The sequence below is a fragment of the Delphinapterus leucas genome, chromosome 3, assembly GCF_059928025.1.
Source record: "Delphinapterus leucas isolate spDelLeu-1000000601 "Yukka" chromosome 3, BTC_Dleu_Yukka2, whole genome shotgun sequence".
Taxonomy (NCBI): domain Eukaryota; kingdom Metazoa; phylum Chordata; class Mammalia; order Artiodactyla; family Monodontidae; genus Delphinapterus; species Delphinapterus leucas.
In genome coordinates this window covers 159924355-159945615 of record NC_143131.1, presented here as the reverse complement: position 1 = coordinate 159945615, position 21261 = coordinate 159924355, and the positions used below count along the sequence as shown (strand labels likewise).

The 21261-nt window shown below is 42.9% G+C and overlaps 1 protein-coding gene across 7 annotated transcripts in view; it reads left to right on the top strand.

Annotated features, from left to right (window-relative positions):
• Positions 1-21261, top strand: part of RUFY1 (RUN and FYVE domain containing 1) — a 65568-nt gene that overhangs the window by 31173 nt on the left and 13134 nt on the right. For 6 of the 7 annotated variants that reach the window (XM_089909826.1, XM_089909829.1, XM_089909824.1 and 3 more), the window contains exons 9-15: positions 577-678; positions 1417-1533; positions 1932-2099; positions 10550-10647; positions 15616-15735; positions 16420-16549; positions 18225-18319. In XM_089909826.1, the coding sequence (XP_089765952.1) occupies positions 577-678; positions 1417-1533; positions 1932-2099; positions 10550-10647; positions 15616-15735; positions 16420-16549; positions 18225-18319 (830 nt within the window). The remainder of the gene's footprint in view (positions 1-576; positions 679-1416; positions 1534-1931; positions 2100-10549; positions 10648-15615; positions 15736-16419; positions 16550-18224; positions 18320-21261) is intronic. The other variant, XM_089909827.1, reaches the window with a different exon arrangement.

Here is a 21261-nt window from a genome sequence, read left to right as displayed (position 1 = left end):
ACAGCTGTATATAGAGTCCCCATCTTTTCTTAAGCTTTTTTTGTTTGTTTGTTTTTGTTTTTCTTAATGATTTTTAACATAGTTAAGTTTTTTTCTTTAAACTAGACGTGAGAACATACTGTATAACCTGCTTTTTTATTTTTATTATATCATAAGTATGTTCTCAAGTCATTAAAAGCTTTTGTAAGTATTTTAATAACTACATATTTCTGTTTTATGCTTTTACTGTGATTTGTTAAACCATTTCTAGTATTGGACATTTAAGCTGTTTCTAATTTGTGTCCATAAATCTTTGCCCACGTGAAGTAGTATGCTATCATTTTTGTAAAACAAGAATATCTAGGGAAGGCAGAGATGGCTAGGGGCAGGGGTAAGAGAGATTTTACTGTTTATGTTTTTATATCTTTGGAATTTTGAACCATGTGAATGTATTACCTATTCAAAACAAGGATAAAAAATAAAATATCACATATGTGAAAATACATTGTCAATTGTGAAGATGCCAAATGTTAGCTTTTAATTTGAACAGTAAGATTCATTTTGATGTTAAGAAATCTAAAAATCTTTCTTAATCAGCTTTCAGCTGCAACAGACCGAATTTGTTCACTTCAAGAAGAACAGCAACAATTAAGAGAACAAAATGAATTAATTCGTGAGAAAAGCGAAAAAAGCGTAGAGGTGAGAAGTAGGCCTTGCAGCTGGGCGGCATGTTCCCCACTCAGACGTGTCCATCAGAGATCTCAAGCCCAGAACGTGCAAAGATGCCTTGTTTGACACCAGAAAATCCTGCCGCAGTGCCCTTCCGTGTCACTCTCAGGCCACCTGGACCGCTTGGGGTTTCCCAAGTGCACTGCTCCCTTGCCTCTGGGCCTTTGCGAGTGAAAGTTCCTATTCCCTCTTCAGCTTCTCTCATGAGCCCGGTCCCCTGTGGTGCTGCCTCTGGCACCCATCAGTAGGCCTGGACCCTTCTTCTCCCGTGTTTCCATAGCTCTTTGCACCTCCCTCCATTATAGAATCCGCTTACTGTTGTGTAGAATTGCTGGCTTGCAGCTGTCTCACCTGATGACTTGAGAGTAGAGACCATATCTGATTCATCTCGAAATTCACCCAGTGCTAAAAATGTGCTAGATAAATACTGAATGGGGACCTTTCCCACTCAGAACGACTATTCTATTTTAAAGAAAATTAAATTGTTTTCTGCACCTACCTTTTCAAAAATCTATTGGCTTGCTCTCATCCTTCATGTTCAAAGATATTTCAAAATACCTTTAAAATTTTAGCCTTTCTCTATTATGCTTAAAAAAATAGAAATTATGCTACTGTTTAAAAATATATATGTGTTATATTTTTAAATACTTTGTAGTTAGCTTGCTTCTGTAAGCAAACCATTTCTCTGGTGCTCTTGTTTGATCACAGATAACAAAACAGGATACAAAAGTTGAGCTGGAGACTTACAGGCAGACTCGGCAAGGTCTGGATGAAATGTACAATGATGTGTGGAAGCAGCTGAAGGAGGAGAAGAAAGCCCGTTTGGTGAGTTTGCGAGCCTGAGTTACCAGAAAGATTCCTCAGTTTATTCCCTCTATGTTACTTCTGTCAGCGCTTTGCACACACATGCTTCAACCTGCTTTTAAAAACAAGTGAGTTTTTATGCAAATAAAGTTTTTAACATGTGAAAAAAAATACTCGTGGAGTATTCCTCATTGCCACCTACCTGCTTTCTGTTGACTTGATGCAGAGCCAGTGTTCATTGTAAAATGAGGAAAGGGGGAAAACTTAATCTAGTTACGCTCCAGACAGACTTGTCTGCATCTCCCTAACCTATTCTGACCTTCCGTTTGTATTTTCAGCACTGCCCAAGATACAACATCAGTTAAGTTCATTTCTGTGATGTGCTTTAATAATATTTTCCTTATTAATATCCTTTTAAGGAACTAGAAAAAGAACTGGAGCTACAAATTGGAATGAAAACCGAAATGGAAATCGCAATGAAGTTACTAGAAAAGGACACTCACGAGAAGCAGGACACTCTAGTTGCCCTGCGCCAGCAGCTGGAGGAAGTCAAAGCAATTAACTTACAGATGTTTCACAAAGTTCAGGTGGGACTTGGCTTTATGTCCACATCACAACCCTGTTTCCTGCTGCTTGTCTACAGTGATAGAGCTTGTCACGTGCTGCCTTTCCAGTCTTGGGTCATTCTTTCCGCAGAAGGAGAGAATAGACACATCTGTGAGGGCCTAGTATTTGCAGACCTGGTCCTAGGCCATCTTACATGTTATTGCATTTATTTTATTTGAGTCTCCCGGCAGTCCCTGACAAAAGTTTATAAAATGGGGGGAAATGTAAGTGACAAGGTAAAATCAAATGGCTAAGTCACATGTCCCTGGTGGCACAGCTAATAAATAGAGCTGAAAACTGTGTCTCTTGAATCTAAATCTGAACTTTGCCTGTCATACGTTCACTGTCCCCCTGCTGTCTGTTTCTGTCTACTTCAGGTACTAATTGTTTGCCCCAAGAAATGGAGAAGTGGATTAAGGATATTAGTTAGTATTGCCTTTTCAAGCTTTGCCAATTAGTTAATCTTGCTGAGTCTCCAAGATCACCTCCCTCGTCATTTCAGAGTGGTCAAGGGGAGCTAGCCCAGAAAGAACTGGTCACGCCAGAGTTTGAAAGACAGCATCTAAACACTGCAACACTTTCTTGCCCAGAAGCTACCCAGAAGGGTACCATTCTGTGTCCTCGAAGCTTTTCCTTTTTTGAAGTTCTCTTTCCTATTTTATTGCCGAAACAGTCCCACTTCCTTTTCCATAGAGTGGTTTCAGTCTTACTAGTAGTAACATCTATGTCAAAGATAATGTGAGAGCAGACAGTACAAATAAACTGTGCTATTTTGTCCGTCTTTTTAAAAATTATTACGTAATTAATATTTTTGTAATTGCAACAATGAAAATTGAAGCAAAAAGAGAAAAGGAAAAAAATAGTTTTACCCTCCCAACAAATTATCTATTTTAATTTTTTCATGTTTTCTTCTGGTTTTGGTCGGCATATAGACATACTGTTAATACATGTTAGGGGAAACTAAACTACTGTAATAGCTTAAAGCATTGCAGACCAGCAGTTTTGCTCCCCACGGTCATTCAGGGATTCAGACTAATGGCAGCTCCAGCTCTCAAGGCCACTTGAGTTGTCACCATTCTTGCCAGCAGAAGTGGGGAGAAGAGCAAAAGTCCAGAGCCACGGATTTGTTCTCAAACAGTGAGACAGCAGTTGCACCCACCATTTCTTCCGATCACATAGGAAAGGGCTAGTCAGCATGGCCAGGCTTGGCTGCAAGGGGAGCCTGGGGCTGTTGTTTCTGGGCTGCAGGCCAGGTGAAGGGGAAAGTAGGTGTGGGTAGATGTAGTTGTCACTACAACAGTCGACCCCACTGAGCTACTGGCAAGCCCTGCTTCCTCAGAGTCCACAACCCTGGGTGATGGGCAGCACTCTGCCTCAAGCCCATAGGGCCTGTGTTCCAACTAGAAGACTATCTGTCAGTCACGTTAGCCTGTCCTGCCCAGGATGAACTGGTAGAGCAGAAACAGGATAACCATGATGAAATGCCTATTGGGAAAAAGGAAACAAGGGACACACCTGGCAGTCCCTGGCCCTCGGTGGTCATTTTGTCCTCTGGGCAGGAACCGTGAAGGCTGCCTGGGGTACTGAGGACTCCATTTCTTAGCATGTCTGGCTACCGCTTCTGCCTTCTAGAGAGCATGTCTGCTGACCTCTGTGCCCCTGAGACCACCATCTTCAATGGCTGATGGGAAGTGGGCTCCCGTGCAGTGGGCTACACAGCTTTGACGGCCAGCTTCTTGCCAGTGTCAGTCTACGGGCCTGGAATTTGTATAAGGGATCCAACAGTCAGATATTTTTCAGACCAGACTGGTGGTTTCTTGGACAATCCGGTTCCCTCTGTCACAGCCTCTGGTCTGCTTGCATCCACTTGATCCGTGTGTCAGTGACCGTAGTTTGTTATGAGTAAACACAGTTCCCACACCTGCTCCGTTTCTTTGCTCTGTCAGTCTTTCTTATGTCAGTGACCAGTCATCTGGAACAACAGCTTGAGGCATGAGGAAAGCAGCCTACTCTGATCTTCGCTGCAGGATGTCACAGGGCCATATGGCTTACTCTTCAGTCCTCTCTCTTCCTTCTGAGTCCAGAAGCAGTTGACTTTTCTAACCTTTGGCCTCTGTATCCCTGTCCATCTCTCCCTGCAAACCCCTTGCTTATAGCACCTGTTCACATGGCAAGCCCCACTGCACATCCTAGCATTCTGGAGCCCTGGCACAGTTGCGTGGATTCCATCTTCCAAGTTTGGGCAAGCGACAGTTTGACTAAATGTTTGCCATAACTAACAAGGGTCACAACATCTGCTTTGGCAGCACCAAACCCCTGGCTGCTGAGTCATCACAGCATACATTGGGTTCCCTGGGGAAGCACCACCCCCAAGTCCGTCTCTGGTGCTGCTGGAATTCTGGCTTCATACCCTTTTCTCCCTCTGGGCTTCAGATGCAGAAGGTTGAGTCAGTCATATCCCTCTGTTTGGGGCACTATAATAAGACACCCTTCCTGTTTTCTTATTTCCTTTTATCCCCCACCCCTACTCCCATCCTCTTTCCTCTAGGCCAGCATTCTTAAGTGTTTATCTTTTTATTTATATTTGTCATTCTAAAACATGTATCATTTTGAGGACATGAATTTTAATTTACATAAGTGGTATCGTGCTGTGGATCACATTCTATTCCTTACTTTTTCTCCCTCAGTGCTACATTCATCCTCATGTATATCTGCTGTTGGCTTCTTAGTGCAGTTTAGCTTCCCAGCGTTTGTACCCACTGTGTTTTCTTGCCCATTCCCCTGGTGACGGACAAATGGTTTTCCTCCACTGCGCTAGCACAAGCAACACCTTGGCAGCTAGTGTACCCATCTCCCTCTGAAATCTCTCTGGCAGACATAATTGTAGTGTCCTCCCAGCCAGACACTTCCTTTCCTCCTTTGTGTCCTTGGTTTGCATAAGCCCAGCCACACTGCTTTCTAGAAGGGCTGCACCAACACACGCTCCCTCCAGCTGTGTCCTGTGGTGCCTGTATTGCAAGGGTACAGTTGACTTAATATTCATTTCTCAGTCTAGTGAGCTTGAGCATCCCTTCATGTTGGTTGCCATTTATGCTTCTTTGTGGCTTGCCTATTCATATTTTTTGTCCTTTTTTCTTTTGGGTTTCCTATGTTTTCCTTGTTGATTAGTAGTAATTCCATGTATGGTCTAAATTTTAGTCCTTTACTGGTTTACAGATTGTAAATATCTTCTCCTAGTGTCATCTACTGTCCTTAAGTCCCTATTTTTGATGTAGTCTAATGTGTTGATTTTTCATATATGGTTTGAAGTTTGGGGGTTTTGTTTTAGAACTCTTTCTCACGTCTAGGTGTCAAAGATATTCCACACTAGTTGTCTAAACCTTTCACATTTAGGTTTTTAATGTATCTAGAGTTAACCTTTGTATATGGCCTTACCTAGGGATCCAGTTTTCTTTTTCTCCATATAGTAAGCTGCTTAAAAGTACCACAAACTGAGTGGCTTTACAAAAATTTGCCGTCTCAGTACTGGAGGCCAGAAGTTTCAGAGTAAAGTGTTGGCAGGAATGGTTTCCTCTGAGGGCTGTGAGGAAGTCAGTCCCATCCGTCTCCTAGATTCTGGTGGTTGCTGGCAATATTTGGGTTTCCTTCACTTGGAGAAGTTATCACCTCCATCTCTGCCCTCATTTTCACACAGCTTTCTCCCTGTGTGTGCATGCCTGTGCCCACATTTCCCCTTTGTAAAAGGACACCAGTCATATTGGATTAGGAGCCCACCCTACTCCAGTGTGACCTCATCTTAACTAATTATGTCTGCAGTGAGTGACCCGTTTTCCTAATAAGATCCTGGGTGGTACTGGGGGTTAGGACTTCAACATAATGGGTTTGGGATGGACACACTCGGCCCATAACGTAGGTCAAGCCTGCCTACCTTTCCCCCTTTTTTCCCCTCTTCTTTTTTTGATTGACTTATCTATTTGTAAATGTTTATCCTTTTTTTCTTTTTTTTTAATTGAAGTATAATTAATTTACAGTATTGTGTTAGTTTCAGGTGTAAAGCAAAGTGATTCTTTTTCAGATTCTTTTCTATTATAGGTTATTACAAAATACTGAATATAGTTCCCTATGCTATACAGTAGGTCCTTATTTATCTATTTTATATATAGTGGTGTGTATCTGTTAATCCCAAATTTCTAATTTATCCCTCCTCGCCCCTTTCCCCTTTGGTAACCATAAGTTTCTTTTCTAAGTCTGTGAGTCTGTTTCTGTGTTGTAAATAAGTTCATTTGTATCATTCTTTTAGATTCTATGTGTGATATATGATATTTGTCTTTGTCTGTCTGACTTCACTTTAGTATGATAATCTCTAGGTCCATCCGTATTGCTGCAAATGGCATTATTTCCTTCTTTCTTATGGCTGAATAATATTCCAATGTATATAATACCGTATCTTCTTTATCCTTCATCTATTTTTTTATATAAATTTATTTACTTTTTATTTTTATTTTTGGCCACGTTGGGTCTTTGTTGCCGTGCATGGGCTTTCTCTGGTTGCGGCAAGTGGGGGCTACTCTTTGTTGCGGTGCATGGGCTTCCCATTGCAGTGGCTTCTCTTGTTGCGGAGCATGGGCTGTAGGCACGTGGGCTTCAATAGTTGTGGCACGCGGGCTCAGTAGTTGTGGCACGCGAGCTCTAGAGCGCAGGCTCAGTAGTTGCGGCGAATGGGCTTAGTTGCTCCGCAGCATGTGGGATCTTCCCGGACCAGGACTCAAACCCATGTCCCCTGCATTGGCAGACGGATTCTTAACCACTGTGCCATCAGGGATGCCCCTATCCATTCATCTGTTGATGGACATTTAGGTTGCTTCCATGTCTCGGTTATTGTAAATAGTATTGCTGTGAACATTGAGGTGCACGTATCTTTTTGAATTAGAGCTTTCGTCTTTTCCGGATATATGCCCAGGAGTGGGACTGCTGGATCATATGGTAATTCCATTTTTAGTTTTTTAAGGAACCTCCATACTGTCTTCCACAGTGGCTGCACCAATTTACATTCCCACCAACAGTGTAGGATTTATTATTTGCAGACTTTTTGATGATTACCATTCTGACTGGTGTGAGGTGATACTTCATTGTAGTTTTTATTTGCATTTCTCTAATAATTAGGGAAGTTGAGCATCTTTTCACGTGCCTATTGGCCATCTGTATGTTTTCTTTGGAGAAATGTTGATGTGGGTCTTCTGCCCATTTTTTGATTGGGTTGTTTGTTTTTTTTTGATACTGAGCTGTATAAGCTGTTTGTATATTTTCAAAATTAATCCCTTGTCAGTCACATCATTTGCAGATGTTTCCTCCCATTCCATAGGTTGTCTTTTCATTTTGTTTATGGTTTCCTTTGCTGTGCAAAAGCTTATAAGTTTAATTAGGTCCCATTTGTTTATTTTTGCTTTTGTTTCCATTACTCTAGGAGACAGATCCAAAAAAATATTTCTCTGATTTATGTCAAAGAGTGCTCTGCCTATGTTTTCCTCTAGGAGTCTTATAGTATCCAGTATTACATTTAGGTCTTTAATCCATTTCAAGTTTATTTTTGTATATGGTGTTAGAAAATGTTCTAATTTCATTCTTTTACATGTAGCTGTACACTTTTCCCAGCACCACTTACTGAAGAGATTGTCTTTTCTCCATTGTATATTCTTGCCTCCTTTGCTGTAGATTAATTGACCATAAGTGCTTGGGTTTATTTCTGGGCTTTCTATCCTGTTCCATTGATCTGTGTGCTGTTTCTGTGCCAGTATCATGCTGTTTTGGTTACTGTAGCTTTGTAGTATAGTCTGATTCTTGATAAAAATTTTAGAATAAGGTATAAATTTCCTTTTTAAAAAATTCAGCTGAATTTCTTACATGGGAATTGCATTGAATTTATAGTTTACTCTCTTTTTGTCCTTTTTCTTCCGTAAGAGTTGCATTTTCTCTAGGTGAACTCCTCAATTCTGTCTAGTTCTTGTTGCTAGTGTGCTGGGTGCCTTATTTTGGCTGCATCCCCTAGTGAGGTCTTGCTGATGTAGAGAAGTGCTTTTGTGCTTTATAGGTTGATCTTGTGTTTGACAGCCTTGCTCACCACCTAGTTCTAATAGTTTGTCTATTAATCCTGTTGGTTTTAGATGTAATTGATCATATCATAGGCAAATAAAGACAGTTTAATTTCTTCACTCTCAGGTTTTGTACTCCTCATTCTTTTTTGTTTCTTTTAGCATTGGCCAGGACCTCCATGACTACATTAAACAGTAGTTGGAATAGTAAGCAGATTTGTGGTCCTGATCTTAAAAGTAATGCGTGTAAAAATTTCTCCATCAAGAATAATGCTTACTAGATGGTTGATATATAAACTTTACTTAGTTAAGGAAGTTCTTTTCTATTTCTTGTTTGCTCAGAGTTTTCCTCATAAATAAATATTGAACCTTATTAAATGTTTTGGGCTTTTTTGCATTTTATCTGTTGTGATAGTCCTGTTCTTTTTCTCCCTTATTTATGTGTCAATTTATACATTTATGTTCCTGGATTCCTGCTTGATTGTGATATATTTAAATATACTCTTGAGTCAGTTAGCCAATATGTTATATATAATCTGTGTGTTTATATACGAGACAGACCTCTTTCTTTCCTTTTACTAGCCTTATTTGGCTTCAGAATCATGGTTGGACTGGTACTATAAAATAAGGTTTCCTGTTCTCTTTCTCTGAAATAATGCTTATAAGATAGAAAGTGTCTATTCTCCAAAAGTTTTGAGAACCCACCCATGTTGTAGGATTCATCTGGGCTGGGCTTTTTGGGCAGGGAGACTATGACTACCATTTCTATTTATTGAATGTTTACTGGCTTATTCATATTTTCCATTTCTTCTCAGACCAATTTTGGTATATTTTTTTCCAAAATGTATCTTATTTTGTTTAGGTTTTCAAATGTTTTTGTTTATAACATTCTTTTGCAGAATTTTTAAATCTCTTTTATTCAGCATTTTCTTTTTGCATTTTTTGTCTTTCTTCCTTATCCGGTCTTGCCAGAGGTGTGTCTGTCCTCATAATCTTTTCAGAGAACCAGCTTTTTTTCTAATATTCTTTATTGTGTATTGTTATTTCTTTTTCATTGATTTCTACCCTCACTTTTATTATTTTCTTTCTTATTTCTTTGGGTTTGCTCTGTGGCTCATTTTCAACTTCTGAAATGCATGCTTAGCTCATCTGTTTTATCTTTTTTAATTTCATTAAACATTTTATTTAAAGTTAAAAATTACCCACAAGAACTGCTTTAGCTATGGCCCTCTAATTTTGATGGAAGTATTTCACCTAAAAAGCATGTTTTTCACATTTGTCATCTCTGAAATCAAGATGCATCTTACGGTCAATGGCATGACATGTTTCAAGTAGCAGTTTTTTCCTTCATAGTGGTATATAAAATTAGGGTGCATCTTCAATATAGTAAAATATTGCAGTGTTTTCATTGTCTTTCAGCTCTAAGTATTTCATAATCTCTCTTCTGGTTTTTTTTTTCTTTTTTTTTTTTACCTCAATAGTTTTTAGTAATATGCTATTCCATTTCCAGATATGAGATGTTTAGCTATTCTTTTGTTCCTTATGTCTAGTTTTATTACTTTAAAGCCAGACACTACAGTCTATATATTCTTAAGAATTTATCAGGACTTCTTTCTGTCTTCAGCCTTTCTGTATCCTTGTATTTTAAGAGTGTCTCTTGTAGGCACACAGAAACATGTTGCTCTTTTGCTGCCTCCTAGTCACTCAGCATCTGCCATGGTTAAAAGCCTGGACTCAGAAAGTCACATGGTTGTGAGTAAGAACCCAGATGCACCATATTTGTGCTCAGACCTTTTCCCAGGTGCTTTCTATTTCTGAGCCTCCCTCTCTTGCTCAGAGAAGTGGGGGCTAACAATGCCCACCATGAGAACTCTGCAAGAGTCAGGTGAACTCATGGATGTGCCTGACACATGAGAAGACTCAGTAACATTGAGTCAAATCCGACTCTGAAATTCCTTTTCAAAAAGGGGCATGGACTATTCAAACAGAGGGCTTCAGTATCTCCCTCTCTGCCTTTTTTTTTTTCTTTTTTTTTTTGGCCGGCTGGCTTGCAGAATCTTAATTCCCCAACCAGGGATTGAACCTGCACCACAGCAGTGAAAACACCAAGTTCTAACCACTGGAACTCCAGGAAATTCCCCCTCTACCTTTCTTTATGTTGATGACGTGGGAGCCTTGGCCTAGTTTGTCTTCCAGGGCTTTGGGGAAGATCAGCAATTAATTAAACGCTCTTGAAAGTGTTATAAAAAAAAGTACAAGAATAGTTGAACCCACTTGTAATCCAGAGCAGGCAGGAGGGTGAGGGAGAAGCAGAAAATAACCCTCCTTCTTTGCTTTTATAGAATGCGGAGAGCAGTTTACAACAGAAGAATGAAGCCATCACATCTTTTGAAGAAAAAACCAATCAAGTTATGTCCAGCATGAAACAAATGGAAGAAAGGTAAACACTTCCCCCGGCAGATATTCCCTAGAAGGTGCTGGGCATTATTTGGGCCTGGGGACTTACTCAGAGTCTCTCAAAAGTACAGACAAGTTAGGATGACTGTCCTTCAGGTCCCCAGCAAGGGGACTGGATTCCCCAGCTTTACCTAAGCATGTATTCATTTAATCAACCTTAGGGCTACATCACATTGTCCTCTCAGGGGGTTAGAACTATCCAGTGAGCTCAGATTTAAATATCAGGTTAGGACTTCCCTGGTGGCGCAGTGGTTAAGAATCCACCTGCCAATGCAGGGGACACAGGTTCGAGCCCTGGCCCAGGAAGATCCCACATGCCGTGGAGCAACTAAGCCCATGTGCCACAACTACTGAGCCTGCGCTCTAGAGCCCACGAGCCACAACTACTGAGCCTGCGCGCCTAGAGCCTGTGCTCCACAACATGAGTAGCCACAAAAATGAGAAGCCCGCTCACTGCAACAGAGAGTAGCCCCTGCTCGCCACAACCAGAGAAAGCCTGCGCACAGCAATGAAGACCAAACGCAGCCAAAAGAATAAATAAATAAATAAATTTTTTAAAATAAATAAACAAATATCAGGTCAGAGACTTCGCTGGTGGTCCAGTGGTTAAGACTCTGTGCTTCCACTGCAGTGGGCACGGGTTCAATCCCTGGTTGAGGAAGTAAGATCCCGCATGCCGCACCAAAAAATAAAAATTTTTAAAATAAATAAGTAAATGTCAGGTCAGTAGGGGATCAGAATAGGGTCAAAAAATAGACTCGCACAGGGCTTCCCTGGTGGCGTGGTGGTTGAGAGTCTGCCTGCCAATGCAGGGGACACGGGTTCTTGCCCCAGTCCGGGAGGATCCCACATGCCACAGAGCTGCTGGGCCCGTGGGCCATGGCCGCTGAGCCTGCACGTCTGAAGCCTGTGCTCTGCAATGGGAGAGGCCACAACAGTGAGAGGCCCGCGTACCGCAAAAAAAAAAAAAAAAATAGACTCGCACAAATACAGGTGGCTGATTTTTTTACAAAAGTGCAAAGGTAGTTCAATGGAGAAAGGATAATCTTTTCAGTGAGTGATATTGGAACAATTGGATATCCATACACCAAAAAATGAACCTCAATTTAGACCTCAAACCTTTAAACAAAAGTTAACTCAAAATGGATCATAAATCTACATGTAAAACTTAAAACTGTAAACTTTTAGAAGAAAAAATAGGAGAAAATCTTTGTGGCCTTGGGTTAGACAGAGGGCTCTTAGACATGACATAAAAACATGATCCATAAGAGAAAACTTGATAAATTGGACTTTATCAAAATTTAAAACTTTGTTCTGTGGAAGACACACTTAAGAGAATAAAAAGACAAGTTATAGATTTGGAGAAAATTTGAAAATCACATATCTGACAAAGGACTTATATCCAAAATATATAAAGAACTCTCAGAACTCCACGAACAATCCAATCTAAAATGGACAAAGGACTTCCCTGGTGGTCCAGTGGGTGAGACTCCATGCTCCCAATGCAGGGGGCCTGGTTTCAATCCAGGGATTGAACTGGGGATCCAGGGATCGATTGGGCAACTAGATCCCACATGCATGCCGCAACTAAGAAGCCTGCATGCCACAACTATGAGCCTGCATTCCGCAGCTAAAAGATCCCACATGCCACACTAAAATTCAGTGCAGCCTTAAATAAATAAATAAATAAAAATTTTTAAATGGACAAAAGACTTAAACAGACCCTTCACCAAACAGGACATATGGATGGCAAATAAGCACATGAAAAGATTGTCAAGGTAGCAGGATACAAGATTAATATACAGAAATCTGTTGTATTTCTTTACCCTAACAATGAAATGTCAGAAGGAGAAAGTTAAAAAAAAAAAAAAAAAAATGCTGTTGAAAACTGCATCAAAAAAAAAAAAATACCTAGGAATAAACCTAACCAAGGAGATGAAAGACTTATACGCAGAGAACTACAAAACATTGATAAAAGAAATTGAAAATTGAAGATGATTCAAAGAAATGTAAAGATATCCCATGCTCTAGGGTTGGAAGAATTAATATAGTTAAAATGACCATACTACCCAAAGCAATCTACAAATTACCCATGACATTTTTCACAAAACTACAACATATAATCCTAAAATTTATGTGGAACCACAAAAGACCCTGAATTGCCAAAGCAATCCTGAGGAAAAAGAACAAAGCTGGAGGCATAACCCTTCCAGACTTCAAACAATACTACAAAGCTATAGTAGTCAAAACAGCATGGTATTAGCACAAAAACAGATATATGGATCATTGGAATAGAGAGCCCAGAAATAAATCCACACACCTACATCAATTTATCTTTGACAGAGGAGGGAAGGATATACAATGGAGAAAACACAGTCTCTTCAGCAAGTGGTGTTGGGAAAGCTGGACAGCCTCATGTAAATCATTGAAGTTAGAACACTCCCTCACATCATACACAGAAATAACTCGAAATGGCTTAAAGACTTAAATATAAGACGTGACACCATAAAACTCTTAGAAGAGAACATAGGCAAAACATTCTCTGACATAAATTGTAGCAATGGTTTCTTAGGTCAGTCTCCCAAGGCAAAAGAAATAAAAGCAAAAATAAACAAATGGGACCTAATCAAACTTACAAACTTTTGCACAGCAAAGGAAACCATAAACAAAATGAAAAGACAACCTACGGACTGGGAGAAAATATTTGCAAAATGATGCAACTGACAAGGGCTTAATTTCCAAAACATACAAACACCTCAAATGACTCAATAACAGAGAAACAACACAATCAAAAAATGGGCAGAAGGGACGTCCCTGGTAGCATAGTGGTTAAGAATCTGCCTGCCAATACAAGGGACAGGGGTTCGATCCCTGGTCCGGGAAGATCCCACATGCTGCAGAGCAACTAAGCCTGTGCACCACAACTGCTGAGCCTGCGTTCTAGAGCCTGGGAGCCACAACTACTGAGCCCGTGTATCACAACTACTGAAGCCCACGCACCTAGAGCCCATGCTCCGCAACAAGAGAAGCCACCATGATGAGAAGCCCGCACACCACAACAAAGAGTAGCCCCCACTCACCGCAACTAGAGAAAGCCCGTGCGCAGCTACAAATACCCAACACAGCTGTAAATAAATAAATACAATACAATACAATACAAAAAATGGGCAGAACACCTAAGTAGGCATGTCTCCGAAGAAGACATACAGTAGGACAATAGGCACATATAAAGATGCTCAACATGGCTAGTTATTAGAGAAATGCAAACTGAAACTACAATGAAGTATTACCTCACACCTGTCAGAATGGCCATCATCAAAAGTCTACAAATAAATGCAGGAGCGGGTGTGAGGAAAAGGGAACCCTCGTACACTGTTGGTGGGAATATAAATTGGTGCAGCCACTATGGAAAACAATATGATGGTTCCTTAAAAAACTAAAAATAGAGTTGCCATATGATCCAGCAGTCCCACTTCTGGGCATATATCCAGAAAAGATGAAAGCTCTAATTTCGAAAGATATGTGCACCCCAATGTTGATAGCAATACTACTATTTACAGTAGCCGAGACATGGAAGCAACCTAAATGTCCATCAGTAAATGAATGGATAAAGAAGATGTGAGATACATACACACACACACACACACACACACACACACAATGGAATATTACTCAGCAATAAAAAAGAATGAAATAATGCCACTTGCAGCAACATGGATGAACCTAGAGATTATCATACCAAGTGTAAGTGAGTCAGGCAGAGAAAGACAAATACATGATATCACTTACATGTGGAATCTAAAAATGATACAAATGAACTTATTTACAGCACAGAAAGAGACTCACAGACTTAGAAAACAAACTTATGGTTACCAAAGGGGAAGGGGAGGAGGGATAAATTGGGAGTATGGGATTAACAGATATACACCACCATATATAAACTAGATAAACAACAGAGATTTACTGTGTAGCACAGGGAACTATATTCAATATCTTGTAATAACCTATGATGGAAAAGAATTGGAAAAAAAAGAATATAGCTGTGTATATATATATATATATATATATGTATGTATTGTATAACCAAATTACTGTACACCTGAAACTAATACAATATTGTAAATCAACAATACTTGAGTTAAAAAAAAAAAAAAAAAAGATGTTCAGCATCAGTAGCCATTAGGGAAGTGCATGTTAAAATCAATGAGATGCCACTGCATACCTATTAGAACAGCTACATATTTTTATAATGACAGTACCAGGTGCTGGAGAGGCTACAAAGCAACTGGAACAGTCATACATTACCAGTGGGAATGCAGAATGGTACAACCACTTTGGAAAACAGTTTCTTAAAAAGCCAAACATACTGTTACCATATGACCCAATAATCCCACTCCTGGCTGTTTGCCCAAAAGAAATGAAAACTCATGTTCACCCAAAAACCTGTACACAGATGCTTATAGCAGCTCTGTTCATAGTTGCCAAAAACTAAAAGCAGCTCAGATATCTTTCATCAAATGAATGGATAAACTGGTACATCTATGCAATGAAATTCTACTCAGCCATAAAAAGGAATGACCACTGATACACACAAAAACTTGGATTGATCGCAAAGACATGCTAAAAGAAGCCAGTCTCAAAAGGTTATATGAAGTATAATTTCATGTATATGACATTAGGGGTGGAGAGAAGGTGTGACTCAGAGGGGCAGTGCCAAGGTGTTTTGTGGGGTGATGGAACTATTCTGTATCACCTGGTAGAATGGATTATAGTAATGGTTACATGAACTTATGCCTGTGCTAAAACTCCAGGAACTATTCACAAAAAGGAGTCAATTTTACCATATGTTAATTTTTAAATGTAAAAGAAAGCCAGCAAGAATATGCAAAAATTATATGGTAAATGTGAGGAATGATCCTTTCCTTACAAAGATTTGGTTCATTTGGTCTAGGTTACAGCACTCAGAGAGGGCAAGGCAGGGGGCCGAGGAGCGGAGCCACAAGCTGCAGCAGGAGCTCGGCGGGAGGAGCAGCGCTCTGCAGCAACAGCTCTCCCAGCTGCTCGAGCAGTGGTAGGAGCCCTGGCGGCAGCAGGTGGCTGAGCGGTGCAGGAAGGACTGGGAAGGCCATCTCCCAATTGGGGCAGTGTCCCAGTGTCCACTTCAGAGGTGGCCCCTGCAAAGCTAGGATTCAGATGAGAAAAGAGACGTCTATTCCCTGTTTCACAAATGAGAAAAACGATTGCAGGGGGTTCAGTATAGTCCCCAAGGCTACTCAGCTGGTGAGAAGGGCATCAGGATTTAGCTGCGGTTCACTTCCTACCCCTCTGTAACAGCTTTCTATTTGCCCCCGACCCCCCAATATCCTCCATTGTCAGCTGGCTCTGGGTTGGAAAAAGCAAGATAAATGTTGCAGAATAAACGTCTCTTTTCCTCAGGTGTCCATCTCAGTAGAGGGTTCTGTGTGTGTGACCCCAAGTGTTAGAGCTCTTTTCCTCCCTCTCCATTCGCATAACTGTCAAGTGTGTGCCTGTGCCTGCTTTCCATGACATGTTCCTGGTCTTTCCTATGGAGGTGCAGATGGCCCTGCGGGAGAGGGAACCTTATTTCCATGCTTGTTGAAAGGTCTAGATGCTCACGTGGCAGTTCAGATTCCTGTGAATCCCCCGTTTCTTGAGTGGTGACCTGGGTTGTGGATTGTGGACCTCCATGAAAATCTCTCATTGAGACTAACTCAAGTTCATTTTGCGAAAACAGCTCAAGTCTAGAGAAAGAGTTGAAATCAGAAAAAGAGCAAAGACAGGCTCTTCAGCGAGAATTACAGCATGAGAAAGACACTTCCTCTCTACTCCGAGCAGAGCTACAGCAAGTAGAAGGATTAAAAAAGGTAAGGCAGACTGTCTCGGGGAGAAAAAGAGCTTCTAGCATCTGCAAAAACTCCTGCTCAAGAGCCTCCCAGTGGGCAAGTGAGCCACATGCGTGACTCGTGAATCCGCAGCTGCAGGGCCAGTCCCCGCTGTGCGCCAGCCGGCTCCAGGCCTGGGACGGGCCTGGGACACTGTTCCCACATCTGCTCTAGGAGGAAGAGGCAAAGACACATCATAATCCAGTGAGCAAACCAGAGAGACTCGGTAATGAGAACAGTGAAGAGAGTAAAACAGTAAAACATCCCCACACTGGCATGGCGGGTGGCCTGGGAAGAGAGTGACAGTTAAGCAGACAATTGAATGCTGAACAAGGGCCAGCCATGCAGAGCCACCAGGAAGTGTGAGGGTCTGTCGCAGCAAAGGAGCAGAGAGAAGGGCTGTGTGGCTGAGGTGTGATAGCAGAGGAAGGAGGGCTTGAGCAGAGGCCTCAGGCAGCCTTCCTGCACCACACCTTCCCTGGAGGAGGATCCCTGCAGCGGGGGCAGTTCCCAGACCTAGATTTTGTCTCGTTGAGCATGGTAATGGGTACTGCTGCAATTTGAGAGAAAGGCCCTTTGATTTCCATTGGAAAGTACCTAGAGCCCCTCATGAGAGAGCCTGCTAGGCCCAGTGTGGGGATTGCTTCCTCAAGAGCCACTCTGGCTCAGAGGTGGAGGAGAGGACTTCTAGAAAGTTTTGCCGCATGATGGAACATGCCCCCTTCAAAATACTTTGATCTAAGATTTGAATTACACACACCCCTGCAAAAGAAACAAAACAATGTGTCTAACATTGCTGGGAAGCCTCAGCATGCCCCTGTGAGCCTGTGTTAATAGGCTCTGGAGCACAGGGCCCAGGAGCGGCTAAGGGGGAACTGCCACCACTCAGGCCCAAGCCCCGCTGCTGCCCCGGGGTCAGCCCTGAAAACCCAAGTTACTTTTCTGGGTCTTTGTCTCTGCCCTTGCCAGCCTTTGTCCTCAAGGTGTGCTGGCCCCAGATTACAAAGTCATCAGCATCATCCCCAGCGAGCTTCACTCCGTGGCTCGGGGCCTCCAGAAGGGCTTGCCACTCTCAGGGCCATGAAAGAGATCCCAGATCTTGGCCTTCATCAGCCTTGCTCATTCATTCTCCGGAAATTTTGACCAGCCCTTTCTGAAAAACAGTTTATTCCTAAACTAGCTTGCCCTGATACAAATCTGTCTTTTCATAGAAACTCAGATAGGCAAAGCCTTTTTTGCACCGTGAGGGTCTGTTTTGAACGTTTCTCGCCCCACGTCACTGTTTGCACTGCAGAGCCACTCCTGAAGTGCTCACCCTTCCAGTTGCCCATTCTGGTGAAACATGAGGGAACCTATGAAATAACCCTGTCTTGAAGAAGGTTAATACAACAAAACTGTTTCTTGCTCTTGAAAAACATTCCAGGGACTTCCCTAGCGGTCCAGTGATTAAGACTTGGCGCTTCCACTGCAGGGGACACAGGTTCGATCCCTGGTCAGGGAATGAAGATCCTGCATGCCTCGCAGAGTGGCCAAAAAAGAAAAAACACAACAGAAAAAAAAAAGAAAAACATTCCAACCTAATTGTCACTATGATTACTAAACCTTAAAAAAAAAAGACTTTCAAGTCTGTGTCAAGCACCTGGTTTGTTCACTTTAGGAGCTGCGGGAGCTCCAGGATGAGAAGACAGAGTTACAGAAGGTTTGTGACGAGCAGGAACAAGCCCTCCAGGAAATGGGTCTGCACCTCAGCCAGTAAGAACCCCACTCCCCTTGTCTACCGCCTCCATTAGGGCCACTAGGCCTCCCTCCCCCTGGAGAGTCACACCAGCCTACCCACTGCATCACTCAAGCCCCAAACCTGTGTCCTCTTGTCAGAGGAGGGAAGGCCAGTTGGAGAGGCCTGCCAGCTATTCAAGGGTGACGCCCCCACACACACACTAAACCCAGGAAGTCAGGCGCCAGGGACACAGCACTGGTTTGGGTTAATTAATTCATCAAGAATATACTTTGCTAGTGACTAGAACCCTCATGTTCACAAACTTAGTATCTGTGTCCCAAGGGAACAAGATGGGTGATGAGAGGGTTGTGTGTTTAGCTCCAGAGGGAGGACTATGGCTTGAGAATGTAAGCCTGCCACAGTGCAAGTATGGTGACCACTGAACCTCTCTTGAGACTGGATACTCACATCTAGCAGAGTCTGTCTGTCTCCAGTGGGTGATGCTGAAGGAGTGCAGACCCTGCTGGTTCTGTCTCCCCTTCGACTTGACAGCTGTCCTCCCTGGTGTGCCAGTCCTGCCAGGTTGCTCTGGACAGTCTGATAGGTCACACTGCAGATTGTGGAACTTGCCCGTTTGTGTGATGATTGCATTTTTAAACCCAGTGTGTAGCTTTTTCTCTTTGAGTCAGGACTCTTGGTTGCCAGTGACAGATATCCAACTCACACTGGCTTGCTTAAGCAAAAAAGTCATCAGGAATCAGTCTCTACCTCCCAGCTCTGTCACTTACCTCACAGGTGGGTCTGGCCCCCACGGGGGCAGTGTGGCACCCAGCAGAGCTGTCCATCAGAGAAACGAAAGTTCCTCTTTCCCCATCACTCACACAGAGACCCCAGGTTGACTCACTGCTCCCACCTGAGTCCTGATGCAGGCATAGTGGGCAGCACAGCCCGGGCTCAGGCCCAGTGCAGAAGACACTGTGACCAGAAAAGGACCAGAGATAGGAAATAACGTGAGGATAAACCAGAAACTAGACACTGAAGTAGTCCACACATGTGCACAACCTTAGGATTTTTCTGTCTGGAAAGTTGGAAGGTTTCAAGCAGTGCTCTGGGCTGACCCACAAAAGTATGAAGAAAAACAAGAAAGGAAAATGTTATAACTCTGGTGGGAATGTGGTCTTTTCAATAGTTTGACGTGAAGATGCTGCCCATTCGCCATCCTCTCCCACTCACCATATCTTTCTAGATCAGCCCAGGGCTGCTGGTCCCTTGTGCCCTGAGGGCTGCCTGCCACCTCTCAGGCCGAGTGCCCTGTGCTGCTGCCCCCACCGTGGGGAGAGCTCCTGGAGAGTGGGCAAGGCCAGGTGTCAACCCCACACTCAGAGCACAGGCCAGGTCTGAGGGCGTCCCTGAGACTAATGAGAACCAGATGTGGAGGCTGGCATGGTGCTGGCTTCTTGGATTTGCAGTGGTGTTTAGACAGACGGAGAGGGAGGTGTCCTCGGGGTGCCCTCCCCCCTTCTCAGGTGGCTAGCCCCACTTTTTCTCCTGCCTGTCCTCTTCATGTTGGACAGACAGCAAACAGAGTTAGAGACACACTCCTAGTAGGCCACAGGCCTCAGAAAAGCGGACAGGCTCTGGTCTTGAAAACGCACCCCTGCACTTGGCAGCCTCCCAGCACTGCTGCCTGACCCAGCTTCAGAATGTCCTTCACAGCCGGGTTGTGTAGGTGTTGCCATGTCAGGGATACATACCACGGCAAGGCTAGTGCTTTCTCCCCTCCTCCCTTCTTTTTGCAAGCCAACACCAGATGACAGAGAAGCCTGTTCTCAGATGCCTCCACCAGCTCCAGGCACAGCTGCCCAGTTTATCTTGGGAACATCTGGATTCTTTTCAAATTGTATTTCCCAGGAAAGTTCTTATATGTTGAGGCTGCCATCTTGACCTTGTCCATCCCAGACAGCCTCTGGCCCTGTCAGCCCACTGGCCTATTTCTGCAGCCAGTCAGGGGACAGAAGGAGCACCTCCAAGCACTCCTGAAGGCCACAGGGGTTTTTCTTTTAAAGGCCTTGATGTTTGGTTTCCTAATCCTTCCCTAGAAGTCTAGCCTGTGTCTCAGAGGCCTGCCTCTCCGGCACTTAGATTAGGCTAATCCAGTGACAGTTTAGGCTAATCTCAGCTTTTAAAAAAAGGCTTTGACAAATACATATGTTTCGTTTTATGTGGTTTAATTCTTCCAGTTTAGACAATGTTCAGTCCTGTCTTTTATGTGGAGAACTAAGGAATTATTCTTGCACGAACAAGAATGGAACAAGGGGACTTCCCTGGTGGCGCAGTTGTTAGGATTCCCAATGCCGGGAGCCTGGGTTCGATCCCTGGTCAGGGAACTAGATCCAGTATGCATGCCACAACTAAGAGTTCGCATGCCACAACTAAGGACCCCACGAGCTGCAACTAAGGAGCCCACATGCCGCAACTAAGACCCGGTGCAACCAAATAAATATTTTAAAAAAGAATGGAACAAGAACAAACAGTCATGCCCCCTGAGCCTGGCCTTTCTAGACAGAGCAGGCAGGCAGCAGGAAAGGGGCTGTTAAGAGGCCTACAGATTCAGGTTCCTGCCATGGGGGAGCCCACGCCTGATATGGGAGCGCCCCCCTCCCCTGCCCCGACTTAAAGCACATGTCACACTCAGGAATAGTTGCCCAGAGAAGCCAGAAACATGGGCTTTTATGAGATAATTCTCAATTTTTAAATGCTTGCAGCTATTTCAAAGTCTTTTTAAATCCTTGCCAATTCAACAGTTTGTTCTTAGGCCAGATTCAGTCCACAGGCTCAGCCTCAGACTGCGCCAGACATGAGCCAATAGTGAGATGACTCTGGGATTATAAAAAGGTGGAAATAATTTTACAAGAACTCGTGTTATCACACTCCTCTCTTACAAGTCTTGTTGACTTCACAAAGCCAAAAAGTTTTT